The sequence below is a fragment of the Chinchilla lanigera genome, unplaced genomic scaffold, assembly GCF_000276665.1.
Source record: "Chinchilla lanigera isolate Chin_1 unplaced genomic scaffold, ChiLan1.0 scaffold00091, whole genome shotgun sequence".
NCBI lineage: Eukaryota > Metazoa > Chordata > Mammalia > Rodentia > Chinchillidae > Chinchilla > Chinchilla lanigera.
The window spans coordinates 5971827-5992204 of record NW_004955492.1 but is presented as its reverse complement, the minus strand read 5'-3'; the positions used below and the strand labels follow the sequence as shown (position 1 = coordinate 5992204).

General features: G+C 41.0%; 1 protein-coding gene across 1 annotated transcript in view; it reads left to right on the top strand.

The window, feature by feature from the left end:
* LOC102030204 (mitogen-activated protein kinase kinase kinase MLK4) overlaps positions 1-4867 on the top strand; it is a 41986-nt gene extending 37119 nt beyond the window's left edge. Inside the window, exon 10 of the mRNA XM_005404962.2 lies at positions 2091-4867. Within this exon, the coding sequence (XP_005405019.1) occupies positions 2091-2461 (371 nt within the window). The 3' untranslated portion in view covers positions 2462-4867. The remainder of the gene's footprint in view (positions 1-2090) is intronic.
* Positions 4868-20378: the final 15511 nt, after the last annotated feature.

The following is a 20378-nucleotide window of genomic DNA, read 5'->3' as shown; positions in this document are numbered from 1 at the left end:
CCCCGACCCTTGGTCACAGAACGCAAGTCATAGATCCAGATTCCAACTGGTATTTAGTGGGAGGGTTGGACCTCAAGTTGGCCTACGCTTCCCCTCCACACCCTGTCTCCTGAAGCCTGGATGGAGGTTAGCAAGCATCTCGGTGTGCTGGGCTCTGGAGCAAAGCAGTTTAAGCAGCAGAACCTTATTTTCTCACAGTCCTAGAGGCTGGAAGTGCAAAGTTGAGTTGCAGGCAGGGCTACTTTCCTGTGAGGCCTTTCCCTGTATCCTCATGTGGTCTTCCCTCTATGTGTGTCTGTCTTGATCCCCTCTTCTCATAAGGACCCTTGTCACCCCAGATGAGGACCACCCGATAACTCTGTTTTAATTTCATGACATCTGTCATGATCTGAACATTCTGATGTCGCATTCTGAGGTGCCAGGGGTCAGGGATCCAGTGCGTGGGTTGGGGGAGCACAGTTCAGCCCAGGACAGCAGGAATCACCCTTCTGATGCATAGCACATTGTACAGTCCCATGAGTTTAGTGTGCAGGTATGGAAGCTCAAAAAGAAAAACAAGTGAGGTGTTCTAATAGGTTTTTCTAGTTCGTTGAACAAGGCTTGAAAGCCATGTGTGCTCGCTGGTAGCACTTTGTAGATGATAAAAGCACTCATATAAATGGTCTGTCTTTATCTTTATGGAAACTTTATTACACATGTACTGCATGCACCTAGGTGCAAAAGCAGGAGTAGAACTCGTGAAAAATTAGTGACTTACCCAGGATCTCACAGTTAGCAGGCAGTGGTGGCAGGATTTGTATCTAGGATCTCCCCCTTCGTTATAGGGGAGCCATCTTCCCATTTCTACACTTCAGTGATCACATGATCAGATCATGTTGTTACACGCAGAGCGGTAGTCACTGTCACATTTCTGAACTGTGTGTGGCTCTTCAGTCTGGTCTCAGAAGAGACACTATGGCTGCTTAAGAGGAACAGTTGATTTGCAGCGACAGGACCAAGGTTCAAGTTTCAGTGGTTCATCTGGTGAACGGGTAATCCTGCAGAATTATATAACCTGCTTGCTCATTTGAATGCTGCTGCGGTCATCAAAGGGTCACAGGTAGCAGCAGGGAAGCTGTCTGGGCTCAAGTTTGCTGTGTGACCTTGACCTTGCACCAACTCTGTCTCAGTGTACTCTGTAAAATTGGGATGATAATCGTATTAATATGCATATCTGATAATGTGCTTAGCTGATCTGTACTGTTACTAGAATTATGACAAAAATCAAGTAGTACTCTGAGCAATGGTTAATATTTCTTTTATATATGAAGATAATGACAATAACCTCGTATGCTTCTCATGAGCATTAAACGAGGTAAAATATATGAAAAAAAGCCTTTTACACATAAATTGAAAATGCTATAAGAAGGTCAGTTATATAGCTTTATTAAAACTGAAACTTCTTTTATTATTTATTCTACTTCATTTCTAAATACTAGATTATTACTTACTGTATTTAGATAAACGGTTTGTTACCCCTTTGTCAGTCAGTAGAGTACTGGTCATTTATAACTGCAGAAAGAGGAATCTTGTAGCACAATAACCCCATAAACAGCATTCTTTTTGTCTGTTACTAGGTAATTCCCTGCGAAAGTGTGATAAGTCGACTCTTCTGTATAAACAAGAGAAGAGGTGGCATGTAAAAACCTGACCTCTTTCCTCTTCTCATCATTTTTTTTGAATCCTGATCTCAAGTTTAACAATGTGAACCATCACTTCCAAAAGTCCTGAATTTATTCCACTTTGAAATCCGCCCTGCTTGCAGAACACTTGTAATGCTTATGGGCCTGTGTACTCTGAAAGTTATCTGGCTCCACTGACAGATGTAACTCCTGCGGGTGGAGACACCTCTGACCTGGCCTTCCTTCTCCACTAGGGAAGACTGCCACCCGAGTGGCCATAGAGATGGCATCAGCGCTTCCCTGTTGAGGTTTACTTTAAAGGGTTCATCCACTTGAGGTGTCATCTCAGTTGCTTTTCCTGAGGTCATGGTTTCAGAAGTCATGGTTCTTCTAATGGTGCCTTGTCCTGTTGTGGCTCTCTCCTGGCAGGTGCCCCTGGAGCCTCTGCACTGCCACCTCCTGCCTCACCTGGCCCTCACAGTGACCCGCCGAGCCAGGTCTCTGCTGAACTGAATGGGGCTGTCACAGTCCTGCTGCAGCCTGGGTTGGTCTCCCAGAGAAGTCCGTCAGACATGCCAAGGGCCGTCCCACGCAGGGCACAGTCCCAGCCTGCCCGGGCAGCCTGTGGCGGGGGCCGCACAGGGCCAGGCCCTGCCTGTGTCCTGGGTACCCAGGCGCCTTCCTCAGCGGGTGCCAGTGTGGATGGGCAAAGCCAAGACTGCGCTGGGCCTCTGTGCAGGATGAAAAGCCCAGCTCACCAGCCGTCCATCTATGTCCTGGAGAAAGAGTTTCTGACTTAAGTGCCTTTGCTGCTGAAGCATTCTTGGTTTAGGTGAACAAATGCAGCCACTGTGCCTTTGAGGCGTGTTCTCTTGCTGTGTGTTGAAAAGCTGCCATCAAGTGACTCCATTAGGACTAGATGCCAACTCCAGAGGGGCACATGACTGCTGTTAGCTGTCCGTATCCTGTCCCCTGGCTCCTACCTAGTAATTTGAAATACACAGAAGTGTAAACCAAAAAACATGCCACAGGTAGAACCGTGCTGGGTAAAATCTCCTTAAGCACTTTTTTTCTTCAACTTTTATTACTACATGTTCGCAGTACATAATGATTACATCCACTGTAGGGGATTGGTTCATGTACATCGCACATTTCATTTCCCTTCTTTTAAGCATTGTCTTAAGGCCTTGTTAGTTTTCATGTCCCCTCCACCCGTGAGCGCACAGTAAAGTGTTGAAGACAGTTGTCTTGCTTGCTTGGATCCTTCTCTTTTTTTTTTTCCTTCAACTTGTTTTTAATCTGTGCCACAGAAAGCCAAGAAATAACTATTGGTTTCTTGGCAATGATAATGTGATGTAGGAAAAGATATATTTATTTAAAAATCTGTTGGTTAGAACAGATGCAGAGTGCTGTTTAAAAGTCCTCCGCTGTGGACTTCTGATGCATAAATATGTCCAATTCTCACCTCAGTTATACAATGATATTTCACTTTGAGAAATTCTACTGAAGGTAACTTATGAAAGTCTCGCTGATTGTAACTGCCAAACATTTTGTCCATTAGAACTCTAAGATGGATGCTAGAGATCAGTGATTAACTGTGGTCAGGACTACTGCATCCCGGGTGAGCCTCGGGGTGCCGGTGTTCCTGCAGAGAAGCCTCTGTTGACTTGGCTTGTATATGAAAAATGCTTCATTCTCAATATCTTGTGCATCTTGTGTGTGATAAATTGCACATGCCCATGTTCACAGATACCTTGTATTATAAACATTCACATCATGTAATTTTACTTTTCTGTATTTGTGTACACAGTTATTCTAACACTGCCAACTCAAGGAATTACAATTGTTAGAATTTAAATTCTTCTTGCTATTACTTTACATTTCGTTTAATTGTGGATGTTAGACATCTATTGCAATAAGCAGTTATGGTGGAAATAATCTGTGTTACAAGTTATTTCCAGAATTGAGTTTGTAAAATGTGTCTTGGAATATCAGATGAGGATTTTAAATGAGTTAAAGGTATTGATGGGTCACTTCGATAATCATACAAATAGACTGCTGTATTATTAGGACAGCGAATGTTCTGCAAGAGCTTGGGGATTTTGCCTGGGTTTCTTATCTGCTGTGTTTCCCTTCTGTCACTAGGATGGTTATTCCAAATGCAGACAATAAATACTTAAAATGTTCCATGCCGTGAAGAGCTAAGTTACAGTTCTTGCTATTTCATTTAAAATTATAACTTAGTTAAGGTTTACCCAATTGCAGTTGCAGAAATTGAAGGTAGATTAAATCAAGTGTCGGGATATTTTAGTCACCACAAAGAGGTGTCCGTGGGCCTGTAGGGACAGCACTCATATAGCACAGTAGCCGTAAGGAAACAACCCTGCATTTCAGATTCTTGCCGCAAAAACTTGAGTACTTATCATGTTTTGTGATATTCTTGTTTGTTGTATAATTTGGCTTCACTTTTGAGTCGTTATTAAACTAAATAGTAAGGATTTGGTTTCCTAAAAGCTTCATCATATTTGACGTCTGGTTGGTTGCTTTACACAGAGTCATTTGGAGGGTGTAGCTTCCAGCTAAAAACAAAGTAGATTCATGTCCCAAATAACCATGTATCAGAGAAAAGGTGTGGTATCTGTCCTCCGTTCTCCACAAGGACATCCCGTGTGTGTGTGTGTGTGTGTGTGTGTGTGTGTGTGTGTTGGGTGTGGGTAATGTTAGGTTTATATGTGTGTGTATGATAAGAGTAGGGGTGTGATGGGTGTGCATGTGAAGTTTGGATGTGTGCGATGCTTGAGTATAAGTGGACATGGTGTCCATCTATCCTGTCCCTCTCCTCTCTGTCCCACCTCCAGGTCAGCTCTTACATTATGATGAGGTTAGAAATGAAGCTTTCTCACTCAGCTAAGTGCAGTATGAAGACTCACTCTCACATGGTCTTGCTGATAGTCGTTTATTGCTGTGATACTTGGACACTTGTGGTTTTTTATGTGTGTTAACCCACTTACTAGAATCTATTTGTTTATTTTCATGTAGACTTAATAGATCACCAAAAGATCAATGATGCTGATTGCTGTCCCTGAACAACTAAGGTGCTTCCCTGCACAGCCTGGAGGTATGGGCCTGACACGCTGTATTATGAAGTCTGTGGGAAAGATGTTTACATACATTGTCTATTTTTTAATAAACTTTTTTATAGCTGGTCTGTTTGTTCCATGGCTTTGATCTACTCCTGATGATTGTAACACTAATTTGTAATAGTTCTCTTATATACCATAAGGAAAAATGTGTTAATAAAGATGATTAGTACTTAATAAGCACGGTAATTACCCTGCTAAATTCATTAAATTGAAGGACTCCGAGTCACAGGAATTGAATACGGCAATAAAAATTATAAGGAAGAATCTTATTTAGAATGTTGTTTGGTTTACCTGTGCACTGAGAAGTTGTGTTCTGTGGTGAGAATTTGACCACTGGGTTTTTGGAAGACATTTCTGTAAAGTGGAGTTAGTATAAGAAGTAAATCTCCGCTGATGCTATAGGAAGGTGAGTAATGAAATATCTCAACTGTTAACCTATTACAATTGGAAGATTTTCAAACACCACCCAAAATGTGGTAATTCTTACCAGGTGATTAAGAATTGGTGAGCTGGGATGCGGAGAGTAGGACTGCATGAAAGCCTATAGCATCACCTTGCTGTATAAGTGGGAGTGAAGTTTAACGTCTGTGGTACATCCACCAAGTATTAATGACCTTGTTAGATGGCTCTGAGACACTTCCTGAAATTTTCTGTAATAAGACTTGTAAGCTGCGTAGTAGTAGGCCTAGTTCATTAAGTATGCAGCAGAGAAGTTTGGTAAATTTCTCAAGACCCAGCCCATGTTGTGTCACACCTGTTGTGGCTGAGCATGTAGGGGTCAGGCAGGTTATATGTGCACTTTGCAAGTGGTATCTAAAGTTAAGGTAGTTTCTCACTCAGAAAAAAGATAAAAGATCTAGAAATAAGTGTATGCTTATTTAAACTAACACATTGTGTTAACTGGCAGTGGTTGATACAATGGGATACTCCCTAAGTGTTAAATGAAATAGTACTAAAATAAGCATGCATAGCCCATGCTTTTAAACACAGGAAAAAAAAAAAAGAACTATTACTTGTTTTCCAATAAATGCAATAAAAATGATAACAAACTAACATGTCCACCTGAGGTAGTTGAAAGAGTGTGGTATAAGCTATGTTTGGATTGTGGAGGACTTTGCATGCTGGCCTAAGGCTCTGGCACTGTATTTGGCATTTAAAACAAGGAACTGCAGGTTATAATTTGGAGTATGTATTAGAATTTCCCAGAGAAACTGAACTAAGAAGATACATGTCTGTAGAGAGATTTCTAAGAAATTGGCTCATATAATTGTGGAAGCTGCCAAGTGCAAATTTTGGCAGGGTTGATGCTGCAGTTTGTGTACAAAGGCCGACAGGAGGCTGCAATTCCATGCTCAAATTGTCAGCAGGGATGGATTCTTCTGAAGTCTCTGTCCTTAGCTTGTAGATGGCGGTCACCTCCCCGTGTGCTGCATGGTTGTCCTATGCCTATGTCCTAATTTCCTCATCTTAAAGCGACCCCAAGAAATTGGAAGGCAGCTGTGCTCACCACTATACCACCAACGCACATGACCCCAGGAAATTGGGATACAGGCATAGGACAACCCCAGGGGCCAGGGATGCAGCGGTATAGCACTTGCCTAGCAAGCACACAGTCCTGAGTTTGATTCCCGGTACCAAACAAAAAGGCGGAGCCCAGTCTTACTGAATCAGAGCCCACCCTAATGACCTAGTGACCTCCCATGAACTTGGTTAACTGAAAGATCCATCTCATGTTATAGTCACATTCTGAGGTGAGGGGGTGGGGCTTCCACTGGAGTGTCATATGTTCACTGTTGCAGTGATAGATACAGGTCAACCAGGAAGAATTTAAGTCCCTGAAGATGAGATGTCACCAGCTTTTACAGCAAAAATAAAAGGAGCCAGAGTCAACGAAAAGAACTTAAAGCCCTCAAATTGAGCATGTGGCTGCAGGAGAGAAGGGCCAGAACATCCGGCCACCTAGGGGACTGTGAGCCACAGCAAGACAAGAAACAGATGGTGCTTTGGTAGTGTGAAGGTCTATCTCCGCACGGCTGTTTGCAGTTCTGTGTGATGCTTCATCCACCTGGCAGGTGAGGCTGTTCAAGACAGATCAGAGTAGGAGAGTTGAGTCCTCTAAATTTTGGTGATTGTTGCTAAGCAGCTTAGAGAAGGAATGGAAACATAAGAAAGCTCTCTGGGCAAAAGTAAGAATAGCCAGAGTGTGACACAAAGAAGGATGAAAAAGACCCAGAAAACGGAAGGCAGGGACTATCCCATTAGAGCTCCTCAGATGCTTCCTGCATCCGTGACAACTTCGTGAGCTAGTCCTGAGAATTCAATGAATTCCTGGAGCTCCTGGCACTTAAATCCTTCCTGCTGAAAGTAGGAAGAGAATCTGGATGCTCATCTATTTTATTATTAAGTGTAACCCTGTTGAGATCCACCTGGCCATAAAACTCCAAGGCGGAGGTGTCAACCCAAGAATGCAGAACCAACAAAAAATATAAATAAATGAGACTCTGGTATTATGATTACCAGTATAAAATATAAGAAAAGGGGCTGGGGATTTAGGTCAGTGGCAAAGTGCCTGCCTGGCAAGTTCAAGGTCGTGAGTTCGATTCCTGGTACCAGAAGAAAAAACAAGCAAACAAATAAAATATAAGAAAGGAAGAAATGGTACCTATATTGAATTTTTAATTATAATGAGGGCATAGAGTACAAATCTGATTTTTTGTTGTTGTTGTTTACTTGTGAGTTAGCAATACACTGTCCCTTAAAAGGACCTGTCTGAAAATGTTTGGACTGACTGGGGTAGAGTTCAATTTTAGTGTTTAACAGTGGTAATTTTTTTTAACCAAATTATGTGTTAGGCATTAGCCTTAATTAGCCATACAACAGACTACTACGTAAAAGATTTTTAAAAATCTGCAGAGGTATATTTTTATAGTAAAACTATAACTCTGTGTAAGGTGTTCTTTGTTCTCATTATATTTGCTTGTGTTTGTGTGGATGTGTGTAGTCCATTTTCAATTATTGACCCAAATGCAATTAATGATTTGTGGAAACGAGAACCTGCTTGTTTCTCTTTCCAAACAAGACCAATAGCATAAAGGATACACTTAAAATTTTGACATCCCATGCAAAGTTTGATTTAATCACATGACTACGAATAACACTCATGAATAACATTTAAAAATACTTGAAAATTTGTGTATATTCAACATGTATAATCTTTTTTTGCCATTGTTCCCTAAACAATACAGTACAGCTACTATTTTCATAGCACTTATATTTTATTAAGTATTATAAATAATCTAGCAAGTATATAGGAAGATGTATACAGTTTACATGCAGAGACTAAATTACAAGGGATTTAAACATTCTCAGATCCTCGGGGATCTGTCCTGGAACCAACCCTCTATAGATATAGACAGATGACTATGTGGACTTTGAGTTTGGAATTAATATTTCATGGAGTATCATGTTGCCATTTAATGTTTGTTTATTGCTTGTGATCTATTCTGATTGAAAATGCCATTATTTTTAACTTTTTATAGTCACCATCTCCCTGCTTCCTATTTCTAACATTCTAAAATATGATATTTATTCAAACTTTCACATTGTTTTAGAATGAGAAGTCATTTTTAAAAATACCATAGAATTTGACTAGATTGTTTTGTTGCCCTTTAAATATGAATAAACAAAAAAGCCTCTTAAAAAAAAGAAAAAAGAATGCAGAACCATGGCCCAGCTCTCGTTGCCTTGCATCTTATATTCCCTTCTAAAGTGTAAGGAGACAGCACAGTGGTGCACACCGTATTTAAAAGTCCCTCTGCCCATAGCTAAAGTGTAGAAGTCAGTGTTGAATCCGTCCACCATTTGACGTCACACATGCCGATAAAACTTCCAGGTCCCACTGGCCATCTGGCCTCTTGGCTGCTTCTACATATGGCTGTAGAGCCACTGTCAGCAGTGTTGTGTACCCTGCTGTTGGTCCAGGCCAGCACTATTTGCCTAGTAGCGGAGGATATCCCTAAAATCCGTCCACTGAGGTGTGAGAAGTCAGACTAATGACACAGACTCTGGTCACACAGTTTCACTACTCTGGATATCCAGAACCTAAGCATCTTCATTAATGTCCTCTCTCAATGTTTTAACTTTGTTCATTAAGGAATGTTTTCCACAAGAAATACAAATCAAATTCTATTGCATAAGTCTGTAGGAAAATATTTGTTTGAAAACCAAAAGCATTTTGCTTAGGTTTGATCACATGTGTGAACTCCAGAGACCCATAGCTTGCCTGAGCACTAATTGAAGGATATTTTTGTCCCCTTGCTGAGTAGGCACCGAGCTGTCAATAAGCCACATCTTTTTCCCTGAAACTTGTGGTTGTAGAGGTACAGACATGAGTAAAGCCCATGAATTCGGTAATAATTTTTCCTTCCATTGCCTTGTGACCCAAAGGTCACACACAGGACCTGCTTCAAAACCTTGAGCCCTACACGGGGCCTTCTGCCTTCTGTGCACGAGGTGGCGCTGTACACACACAATTTCAAGGACCAGGGAGTTCAGCTCAGCCTGTGTGTGAATTTGCCAAAGTTGCCCTGTTAGGAGAAAAAAGCAAAATAATGCGTGTAATTTGGGAAGGTGCTGGCGAGTGAGGGGGAGCAGAGGAAAATGATTTTTCAGTGGTGTTCGTACAGGAACAAGGAAACTTTTGCATAATCCTCTGTTCCAAATAGGGAGACTGGGAGGAGCTTCACAGCTGCAAAAAATGGCCACTTCTCCAACTGCCCAGCCCAGGCAGGAGGAAGCCAGAATATCCCAAACAGGAGTGTCCTATTGTCCTCAGACTGCTCTGCTGCCCTCAACAACCCTCAAAAATATCTGCGTAGAAAGTGTTCCTGGCCGGGGATGTAGCTCGGCAGCACACAGCCTGCCTGGCAAGCGCAAGGTCCTGAGTTCGATTCCCAGTACAAAAAGAAGAAGATAGCCGGGGAAAGTGTTCCCGCAGGGCCACTCACTCTAAACTGATCACACTGTAGTCGCCTCTGTGCACTGACAGAGCACAGCACACAGCACACACGTATGCACACTTATGCCACACAAACATGGAAAGCACAGTCACAACGCATACATACATACGTCACATACAATACACACTCAGTGTACTTAAATACACAACCCATGACTCATACACAATACACACACAGTACACACTTAAACACAACTCGTGTATACTTATAACACACTGATACCATACATACAACACATACACACTCACGTGTCCCAAGACCAATACTATGTAGGTTAAAAAATGATTCATCTGTAGGCCAGAGACGTAGATCAGAGGCACAAGCACCTGCCTGGTAAGCACAAGGTCCTGAGTTCATTCCCGGTACCAAAAAAAAAAAGATTCACCTGGAAAGACAGGGAGAAAACGGGGGACTGTCCACCAACAACCTGCTCAGACCTCTGGTCATCTTCTCATACTTGAAGGATTCAGAAACAGCAATTTTAAAAACCTCTAAGGGATTTTCCTTATTAATAGAAGAGTAATAAAATTAAAGAATTACTAATAATTTACATACCTTAAAGACTTTAGTCTCTCATCCATCATAAAAATACATATGAGATAAGCATAGAAATCGCTCGATTTGCTTTTGACATCCCTGTGTTTGCACTCTCTTTGGTGCATTTAATTATGACGAGCTCTCCTGCAGTGGTCTGGTAGGCGCAGTCCCTTTTCAGTGCACGTCCAGTGCTATCACAAGGCCTGCTAAATGCAGGGTGTGTGGGTGCTTTGGTTGGTGGCATCATTTTGCATCCAGATGCCCCATGTCATCGATCTGACTCCAACAGTGTCTCAGCTTCCGATTCCATTCTGTGTGGTACAGAATTTCACAAAAACAAAGCAGCACGTTCCTTCTTCTCCATAGGTATTGGATTTACACATGTTAATTATACTCAGGGTTCTTGATTCCCTGTGATAAACAGGAAATTAAAAGGCTAGGGATATTAAAGGGCAGATAAGAAATAACTTCCAGGGAGACAGCAATTGCTGGGGAGCTGTGAGCACACACAGGGCCCGGGGTTGCTTGTGCTCCTGTGGCTGGAGTGGAGGGACCTCCGTGAAATGGAGACATCAACTGACATCCCACAAGGGCACACTTAAGACGAGACCGGTTTTCACACTTTACCCTAAAATGTGAAATAAAAAGTTTCTGAAGTACCAAAGTGACCTGTGAATAACTTAATGCCTAATAGGACAAAGCCCCACACCACTGAAGGGCACATAACAATACAAAATGCAGCATCTGGCAATGCAAAAGTCAAAGTGCCCACCATCAGTAATAAGAACTAACTGATGCGCTAAGAAGCAAAATAAAACCCACCACCAAGGAGAAACAATCAACAGAAAGAGATTTATAAGTGAAAGAGGTGATAAAATTTGCAAGGGAGACTAACAAGCTTCATATGTTTGTTAAAGGAAAACATAAACACGAGAATGGAAAGGAAGATACAAAGAAAGTGCAAAACTGGTACTATCAGAGCATAAAAGTGACCTATGGACTGGGAGAAAATATCTGCAGATCGTGTACCTGATAAGGGACAAATATCCAAGATTTATGAAGAACTTCAACTTAACAACAAAAGTAATTTTTCAAAATGGGCAAAAGGAAAAAAATATTTTTTCCAGATGAGCTATACAAATGGCCAAAAGATGCCCAGTATCATTAATCAGTAGAGAAAAATAAATCAAAACTATAATATATCACTTTATTCCTATTAGGATGAATGTAATAAAAAAATAACAATTGTTGGCAAGGATATAGAGAAATTAGAAACTTTGTATGCTGATGTTAGGAATTTAAAATTGTATGGTCCCTATGGAAAACAGTATGGCAGTTACTCAAAAAATTAAATACAGAAGCCAGGCATAGTGGTAAATCCCTGTGATCCCAACATTGGGAAGCTGAGGCAGGAGGACCTTAAGTTCAAGCCCCGCCTGGACAACTTAGTGACTTAGCAGGAAAAATTTTAGAAGGTTGGGACTGTAGCTCAGTGCAAAGGCCCTGGGTTCCATCCCTAGTTCTGCAGAGGGACAAATGCTTATATTAGAAAATAAGGAAAGTCAAACGTAGTGACTTCACTTTCTACATGGGAGGCTGAATAGAGCAATGGAAAGAAATGAAGATAGGCGGAAATCCAAGCTATGGAAAAGGACAAATTAGGGAAATTGGAGAAACCAAAAGTAGTTTTTGGGCAAAAATAACAGTGATGCACCTACCTAAAAATGAGAGAAGATAATTACCCATCTCATAAATCAACTATAGGACATTATTGTAGGGCTGAAAGATATAAAAAAATAATTAAAAACTATCAGGGACAACTTAAGCAAATGAATTTGGCTGGCTGAATGGAACTAAAATTCAAGTCCCCACTATGAATAGTGACTCATGACGAAATAGAAAACCTGCCCTGTGGCAATGAGATAAATCAAGTTCACAGTTAAAAACTTCCCAGCGATAACCTCCACATCCACAGGACTTTACTGGTGAGTTTTATCAAACATGTAAGGAAGAAATATTATCACTGTTACGCAAATTACTTAAACACACATACAGCTGGCCTTGGTGCACAGTGAGGGAGAGTCAGGAAGCAAGGGTGCGCTCGCTCGCCTCTCCACTCACCATTGTGAGGGGTGCCCACCAGTGCCATATAAAAAGAGAAGACGTCAAAGTCGTACCTTTTGGGACCAAAGGAAACACTGTCTTGGGGACTGGAAGTTGTAGCTCAAGGATAGAGCATGTGTTTAGCATGCTCCAGGACCTGCGCTGGCTCCCCAGTGCCAACAAAACAATGGCTTCATTAGTACTAACATAAACTGAGAGAAACAAGCCAAGCAGATAAAAGCACACACTGTCTATAGTTTTGAGTTGCCTGTGTCTGGGTAAGGGGTGGGGTTCAACTTGGAAGTGACACAAAGGGACAGGAATGCTCTATATCTGCACTGTAGTGCTCTTTCAGACAGGAACATTTCCCCCAATTCATTGGACTTTACATTTCAACGGAGACATTTTATTGAATGTCACACACCTTTGTCAATGCCCTGCAGCAAGGAATGCACACAGCTGTAGCTGGGCAGGCTGGGTTTATTAAGCATTGCAGGGAGGGAAACCCCACACCGTGGGACTGCAGGGAATCTGTAAAAGGTTGTTAGAAAGGACACAGCACCCAGGATCGGACGATTTGTGAAAGACTAAGAGAGCAGGGCTGATCTCTGGAGCGGGAGCTGCCAGGCAGATACTGCTGTTGTGGCTTGAGCAATGTGCAGGTTTTGTGTTTAGATGTGATGGCGGCATGGTCTTGTCTACATCCTATGCATCGTGGTCACAGCGGTCCTGTCTGATGTTTGAATCGTGTTTAACCTGTGAGTACGGGTTAGCAAACGTGTTGATGCTTCTAATGAAAGATTCTGGATCCCTGCCCCAATTTACCATCTCCTGCCGTGAAACTGCCTTGTCATGATGAATATTTTCTTTTCCAAGTCACACATTGTGGAAAATTAATCCTTTTGTTTAGCTTTATGTCATATCCCTTGGTGGCTGTAGAAGACCAAAATATATTCAATTTAGTTCTTCAGCCCCTTGAGAGGAAATATTGTTTTCTGATATGCAATTTATATTCTCATTACAGGACTCTGACAATTAATGTAGCCGGTAAATTTCCTGTGGAATAACTAAATGCGTACACAAGAGACTGCAAATATCTGAGGCGTTTTTCTTTTGAAGTTTCATGAGACTATGTTCTGACTGCTTTTATTTTGGTTGATTGCAAGAATTCTCATCCTTTATGTATTTAAATTCTACCTGTTTTATTCATGAGATAGAGTTCCTCTCACATTTTCTTGATGAGAAAATTAGGATCTTGAGCATTTTGTTCACTTGCTATTTGAAAACATGATTCAGAAATTTCCTTCTGCTCAAAAAAAAATCAATCACTTATATCAACTCATATTTGAAAGCTGATAGATACATAAAAAATTAGTAGGATACTTAGTCTGTAAGGTCAGAGTATTTGGTGAATAAGCCATAAACTTTAGTTTCAAAAAAAACATTTTGTTTAATTGTTTGAAAGTAAAAGATAAATTTCTTTGGAAGGGCCAGAATTTAATCATACACAATGTAGTGGAAATATAGCTGTGTGTGTGAATTATTTTCCATGCATATAGCACTTTTAGATGATTTTCAGAACTTTTATTGTGTATCTTTATTCCTAGCATGTGTGCCACCGGAAATACAGATAAAGATACTTGTTTATTAGTAATCAGTTTACCGGCAACCCTGGACTCCCTGGTGTACAAACAGGAAGAAAATTCATTTGTTCTTGCTACCACTTATGCTTGCTCCATCAGTGCATTTTTCCTGCTCTTTAATGGGGTCTCATGCAGACCTTATGCTTTTGCAGTGGTTAAAGTGCTCTGTTTGGCCACCTGACACTGCCCTCACTTTACTTTCTCCTGGACCCAGGTCAGCACTATGCACAGTGCGAACCGACCGGGGGCACATCCGGCAGTAATGAAGAAAGCACGGGAACAGACTGGGCAGGAGGCTCCTGCCTGAAAATGAAGCATTTCCATGCACTAGACAAATGTGCAGTTATGCCATTTGCATGTCCAATCAGTTATCAAACACTGAATTAGGTCAAGTGTTCAGTGGTGAGGAACTTAAAATTACTCTCATCACTCACTCATCCATATGCTCAAAATATCTCTCATGTCAGCTGCAGCAGGAATTTAAAAGTGAGTTTAGTGATTTAAAGAATAGTTTGTAGCAAGAATTATTGCTGAAGAGTGTGCAGAAGTTAGGCAGAGTGGCACATACTGGTAATCTAAAGTACATGGGAGGCTGAGGCAGGAGAATCACAAATTTGAAGCTGGCCTGCACAGTTTAGTGAGACTCTCACCAAATAAAATAAAACATGATGAAGATATATTTCAGTGGTAGAGCGCTTGCCTAACATCAGCAATGCCCTTGGTTCAATCTACAGTACAGCAAGAGGTAGAGGAAACCAACTTCAGGTTTGGAATAAAGTACTCTACTATCTTCCGTGTAGATATTTTGACAGGCTTCAATAAAGTAGTACTGGCTATAAACTTTCTCTCTTGTGTAAGAAGAATGCTTCCAGGCCCCTCTGCGAAAGTAACAAACCTGCAAACACTTGCAGTTGCTGTTCAGCTTTCTCTATGGTAACAACAGTTGGGCACTGGAATTGTGGTCTATGAATTCTAGGTCTGCAGTGGGGGTAAATGTCAATGGACTCTTTAGATTTTAGTTTTAAGTGTATTGTTAAAATAAATCAAATTAAATAAGTACATTTAATTAGGTTAAATAAAGCTTAGTTAAAATTAAAATGGCAACACAATAGAAGACTCAAGGAGACTGGGAATTTGTTCATTCTTCCTTAGGACTTTCAGACATTGGATAAACTGTAAGAAATACAATAGTTAATTTATGATTTTAATAGATATTGGCCTATTAATAAAATGCTCCTTTTGAAATCAGGAAAGTTTTGTTTTAGGAAAGTGGAGTTCAGGAAAGTTTAGAAAAGGAAAACCTTGCCAATAGTTGCGGTAGATCCTTGGAGGTCTGCGCTTTAGCCCTTTGGCCTATATTCTTGTTATGTCTTTGCCCGTAGAATAAAGATTGTCCCAAATCCAAACTGAGAGCACCCTATGTTTGATCATCTGCTTTTCAAAGTGGTTAATATATTATAGCTACTTTCCATGGCTGTAAACACTCTCCTGCACCAATGCTTTCCATGCCAGCGAATCTGACCCATCATCTTGATACATAAAATCTATTTTCACACCTTTTCCATTGCTAATTGTTTAGGTTGTTGATGACAAAACAATTATCATCAACATAGCTGAAACTGTAGCAGGAGTAAAGTCCAACAATGGGTTCTTACAGAATCCTATGGGGTAAAAGCCAGCCAAGGGTTTAGTTGGAGCTTTGAAACCTCAGAAGCTGGTGAACTCCCTTGTCATCCTTTTTGGAGACAAGAAATTAACTTTACAAAGTGTGATGATAAATAGGGTGAAGGCTACTACTACGTGCCATCCAATGGACAGGGAAGCTTGTAAAACATTACAATGTGTTCTCGATCATCTTATTTCCAGTCTTGCACTGTGCAACTTTTTGATCTTTCCCAAAGTCAAAATGACCATGAAAAGTAAATGTTTTGAATCAATTCAGGACATCAGAGCAGCCATGACAGTGCAACTAAGGACACTCGCAGAAGAGGACTTCTAGAATGGTGTCAGAAAGTGGCAAGGACCGTGGCATAAGTGTGCTTGAAATTAGCGGGACTGTTTGAAGAGGACACACGGCAATGTGTATTACTGTCAAAACTTGTTTAAAATTTAAACATTCATCATATTTTTCAGTCGCACTCTGTACTTGCAGGAAGGGTTCCTTTCTGTGGACCAGGATTTTCCCCGATGGCACTGTGGACATTCAGGGCGCGGTCATTCTTTGCTGTGGTACTGTGCCCTGCAGGGTGCTGGTGGGATACTTGGCATCCACCTGCTTGGGCCAGAAGTGACCTCACTCCCAGATTGACCACTATGTCCTTCAGGTATCTTCATTCAAGTACCACTGAGTCACACCTTGAGACATACCTTATGTTTGAGACATACCTTGCAAACAGATCCAGCCAGCAAGGGAAGATTCTCAGAGAACTGAATTTCATGACAGATCAAGTTAAAGTAAAATTGTTTTAAAAAGTTTAATTTCTTTTTAAGAAAATGGTTACTTTCGCAAAGGCAAATAAAATGAGCTCATTCCAGCAGGTTTAGACTTTTTGACAAGAACTCTTAACATATGATTTTTTAAAAGTCATTTAAGTAAAGTCTCTCTGTAGCAGATTAAGAAAGGAACATAAAAACCATCCAGGTGTTTCAAATAGAAAAAGATTCAACAAAGGAATTAGGTGTTTACACAGCTGTCAGGTAGGTGCAAGAGGGGGAGCTGCTGCCATCTCTCAGCTCCACTGCTGCAGTCTGTGTTACAATCAGCGCATTGCTTTGCCACTCAGAAACCTGCAGAAAGTCACTGCCACAGCTGTACCTGCCACCTGTGGGGCGCTAAGCTGGCCATTGGCTGGTACAGACTCAGCTCTGCCAGCATCTGCCTAGCCCAGCCTCAGAGGGTCAAAGTGGGGTTAATTCTGCCATGTAAGATACCATATGCTCGGCCAGTGATACAGATGGTTAAAAAAAATTACCAAGATCAGAATAAAAGACATGAGTTTATTCAGATCAGAGTATGGTGTTAAGAAGGGACAGGACAAGTTTCCAAGAGATGAGTCTCACCATCAGGATGAGAGGCAGGGCTTTTAGAAGAGTTTGAGGACATGAGAAAAGTCTAGATATTTTAAGAAGGCCTCTTCTGGGATGCCTGGCTCCTGCTGATCTTTTAGGAACACGTGTACTGCGCTCTATGTTGGAGTTGCAGACTGATTGGGCATTTTCTTTGGTCTCACAGGAGCCCCTTTAGTTTCAGATAAGGATGTCTGTATACTTTAGCTGCAAGAGAAGATGGGTCAGGGCTCATTAGGAGGAATGACTAGGTCTTATATTTATTTTTATCTTGTGCCTCATGAGTGCTCAGTATGCGCTGAGCAGGACTGTGTCAGCAGAGATATTTGGGTGCTGAGAGATTTTTAATGGAAAAAATAAAATTTCAAAACAAAAGAAGAGAATAACAACAGTTAATACATTGCATATTGTTATCATCAAAGCAGTTACCCAGAGTATAAGACATAGGCATAAACAATTCTCCAAACCCTATTAGCATAAGTCTTTCTTTTCAATGAACTAAGAGAAATTAGTAGTATAACTTTCTTATTTTTCCTTCCTTCCTTACCCTTTTCCCTACCCTACTTCCTCTTTCCTTCTGGACAATTTTTTCCCATTTCATAATATCTATTGTACATTTTGGACCTAATTTACTCTTTCAGTTTCTCACACCAGGCAGACAATATGATGTTTGCACATGTGAGTCAAATGCATTTCACTTATGAGTATGGTCTCAAGTTGCATCCATTTACCTATAAAAGTCTCAAATTTATCCTTCTTTATGGCTGAGTAGCACTCCATTGTATAAAAAGACCACATTTTCTATATTTATTCCTCAGTTGATGAGTCGAGGGTTGTTTGGGTTGTTTTCAAGATTAGCTGTTGTAAATTGTGCTGCTATAAACATGGGTGCAGGTATATTGTTGTGGTATGATGTTTTTAATTCTTTTGGGAAGATAACCAGTATGAACATACCCAGCTGGGTTGAAAGAGACCTCTAGGAGCTGGGGATTTAGCTCAGCGGCACAGCCCTGCCTAGCAAGCGCGAAGTCGTGAGTTCCAGTTCTGGTACCGGGGAAAAAAAAAAGGGACCTCTAACCCTAGTTCTTTGAGGCATCTCCACACTGAGTTCCACAGTGGTTGCACCTTATATCTAGAACATATAAAGAACTGAAAAAAATCAGACCTCCCCCCAAATTCAAAGACCCAATTAAAAAATAGGCATCTGAAATGAAAACGCACTTATCGGATAAAGAAATATAAATGGAAAATAAATATATGAAAAAATGTTCATATCACTGGTCATTCGAGAGATGCTGAGAGTTTTAACCCTTTTGTCATCACCAGTTCTACCTCACTGCTGATTCTTAAATCTTGTGTGAATCCATCTCACGACCAAAACCATATTCAAAACCAGGCTGCCAGTTCCCAGCCACCCGCCAAGGCTGGCCCGGGCCCGGCAGTCGCCCGGCAGGAAGGAGACACAGCACGGTCTCAGTCTTCCTCCGCACGTGTCTTGTTCACTCGCATTGCCAGGGCATTTCCTGCACTTTCCTGTTTCTTACTTCCTTAGGCCAGAGAGTTTTTCTCAGCTTCTAGCCATTTCCTATCCTATTCAAGTTCGTGGAGTCAAGCAGCTCAAATCTATTACTTGGATAAAAGAATAAAAATGGAAAACTTCTCTATGACTCATAATGCACAACCGGAGTGAGATGCTTTCCCAGTGGAGTTTTCGAAGTTGTTTTAATCGTGCAGGCGAAGGCCACCGACAAAAGTGATTATTTTTCTTCAAATTTCAAAATCTAATTAATCATCTGAATATTACCATGACCAGTGTTCTGACATATAAAACCTCCGTTTGGTTTTCTTTATGCCAGTGAGTTAATGTAGGAGGTAGTTTCTTAGTTCTCTCCTGAAAACACTGTTGCCCAAAATATCTGTCGCCAGAGCCGCACCAGGGGCTGTCATGTATTCTGTCAGAGGATATCTGTTTTGTCAGAGGAGTACTGCGCATCAGCTAGCAGGTCCAGCTGTCTTCGTGGGCTTCACAGACAGAGAGAACCAGGAAGATAAGCATGTGCAAAGCTGCATTATACAAGAAGAGTGTACATGGAATGGAGGCATCGCCCCAGCTGGTTTGTTGCAGCGCAGGGATTTTTCCAGTTAGCTCAAAAAATGGCATAAAAAAATTAAAATATTCTCAGAACAATGACTTACTCCAACTTAAACATGGAAGAAGGGAAAAAGAAAAGGAGGGAGGGAGGGAGGAAGGTGGGAGAGAAGGAGGGCAGGAGGGAGGGTGAGGTTGTTTCCTCAAAGAAGATGTAAGAACCTCTGAAAACCTGAGGAAACCTTGAACAGTGTAACCTGTATGTAACCTGCGGTCTGCGATGTACAGAGCACTAGTCCACACACTGCTGCCATCCAAACAAATTTATCTCTTAATACAGAATTCTAGGTGCTTAGACTATTACACTTGTATTGTTGAGGGGAATTCTTCCTTGGGTGAGGAAGGGTTGAGTGAAAATCCCTATCCATTTCATAGCAAAGGTGTTCCAGTTTGACATAAGTGGGACCCTTGACATCCAGCTTAGGGTTTTATTTTTAATTAAACATTTGTTTTTGAAATAATTGTAAATTTACGTGCAGTTATAAGAAATAAGACACCCATATACCTGTACCTAGATTCCCTAGGTAGTAATATGTTACAAAACTATATTACAATGTCACAAGCAGGATCATGGCACTGGCACAGTCAAACATACCATTTCCATCATTGCAAAGATCCCTAATGTCATTCTGATAGTCATAACCACTCCCCTTTATTTCCATAACTGCCAGTTTTAGAATGTAATACAAATGGAATCATGCAACATGTGATCTTTGGGACTGAGATTTTTTTTCCACTCAGGATATTGTGGGTTGCTGTATAAATCCACACTATATTCCTTTCTTATAGCTGAGTAATAATCTATGACATGGTGATGTCATAGCTTTAAAAACATTCTCTTACAGGAAGACATTTGGGTCATTTCTTGTTTCTGGACTATTATTTAATAAGAATGCCATAAACATCTATGTACAGGTTTTTATATGAGCCTGAGTTTTTTTTATGGGGCCAAGTGTCCAAGAGTGAAATTTCTGACTCACACAGTAGTTGCATATTTAGTCATGAAAGTAATGTCCACTGTTTTCCCAAATGGCTGTGACATTCGCATTCCTGTCAGA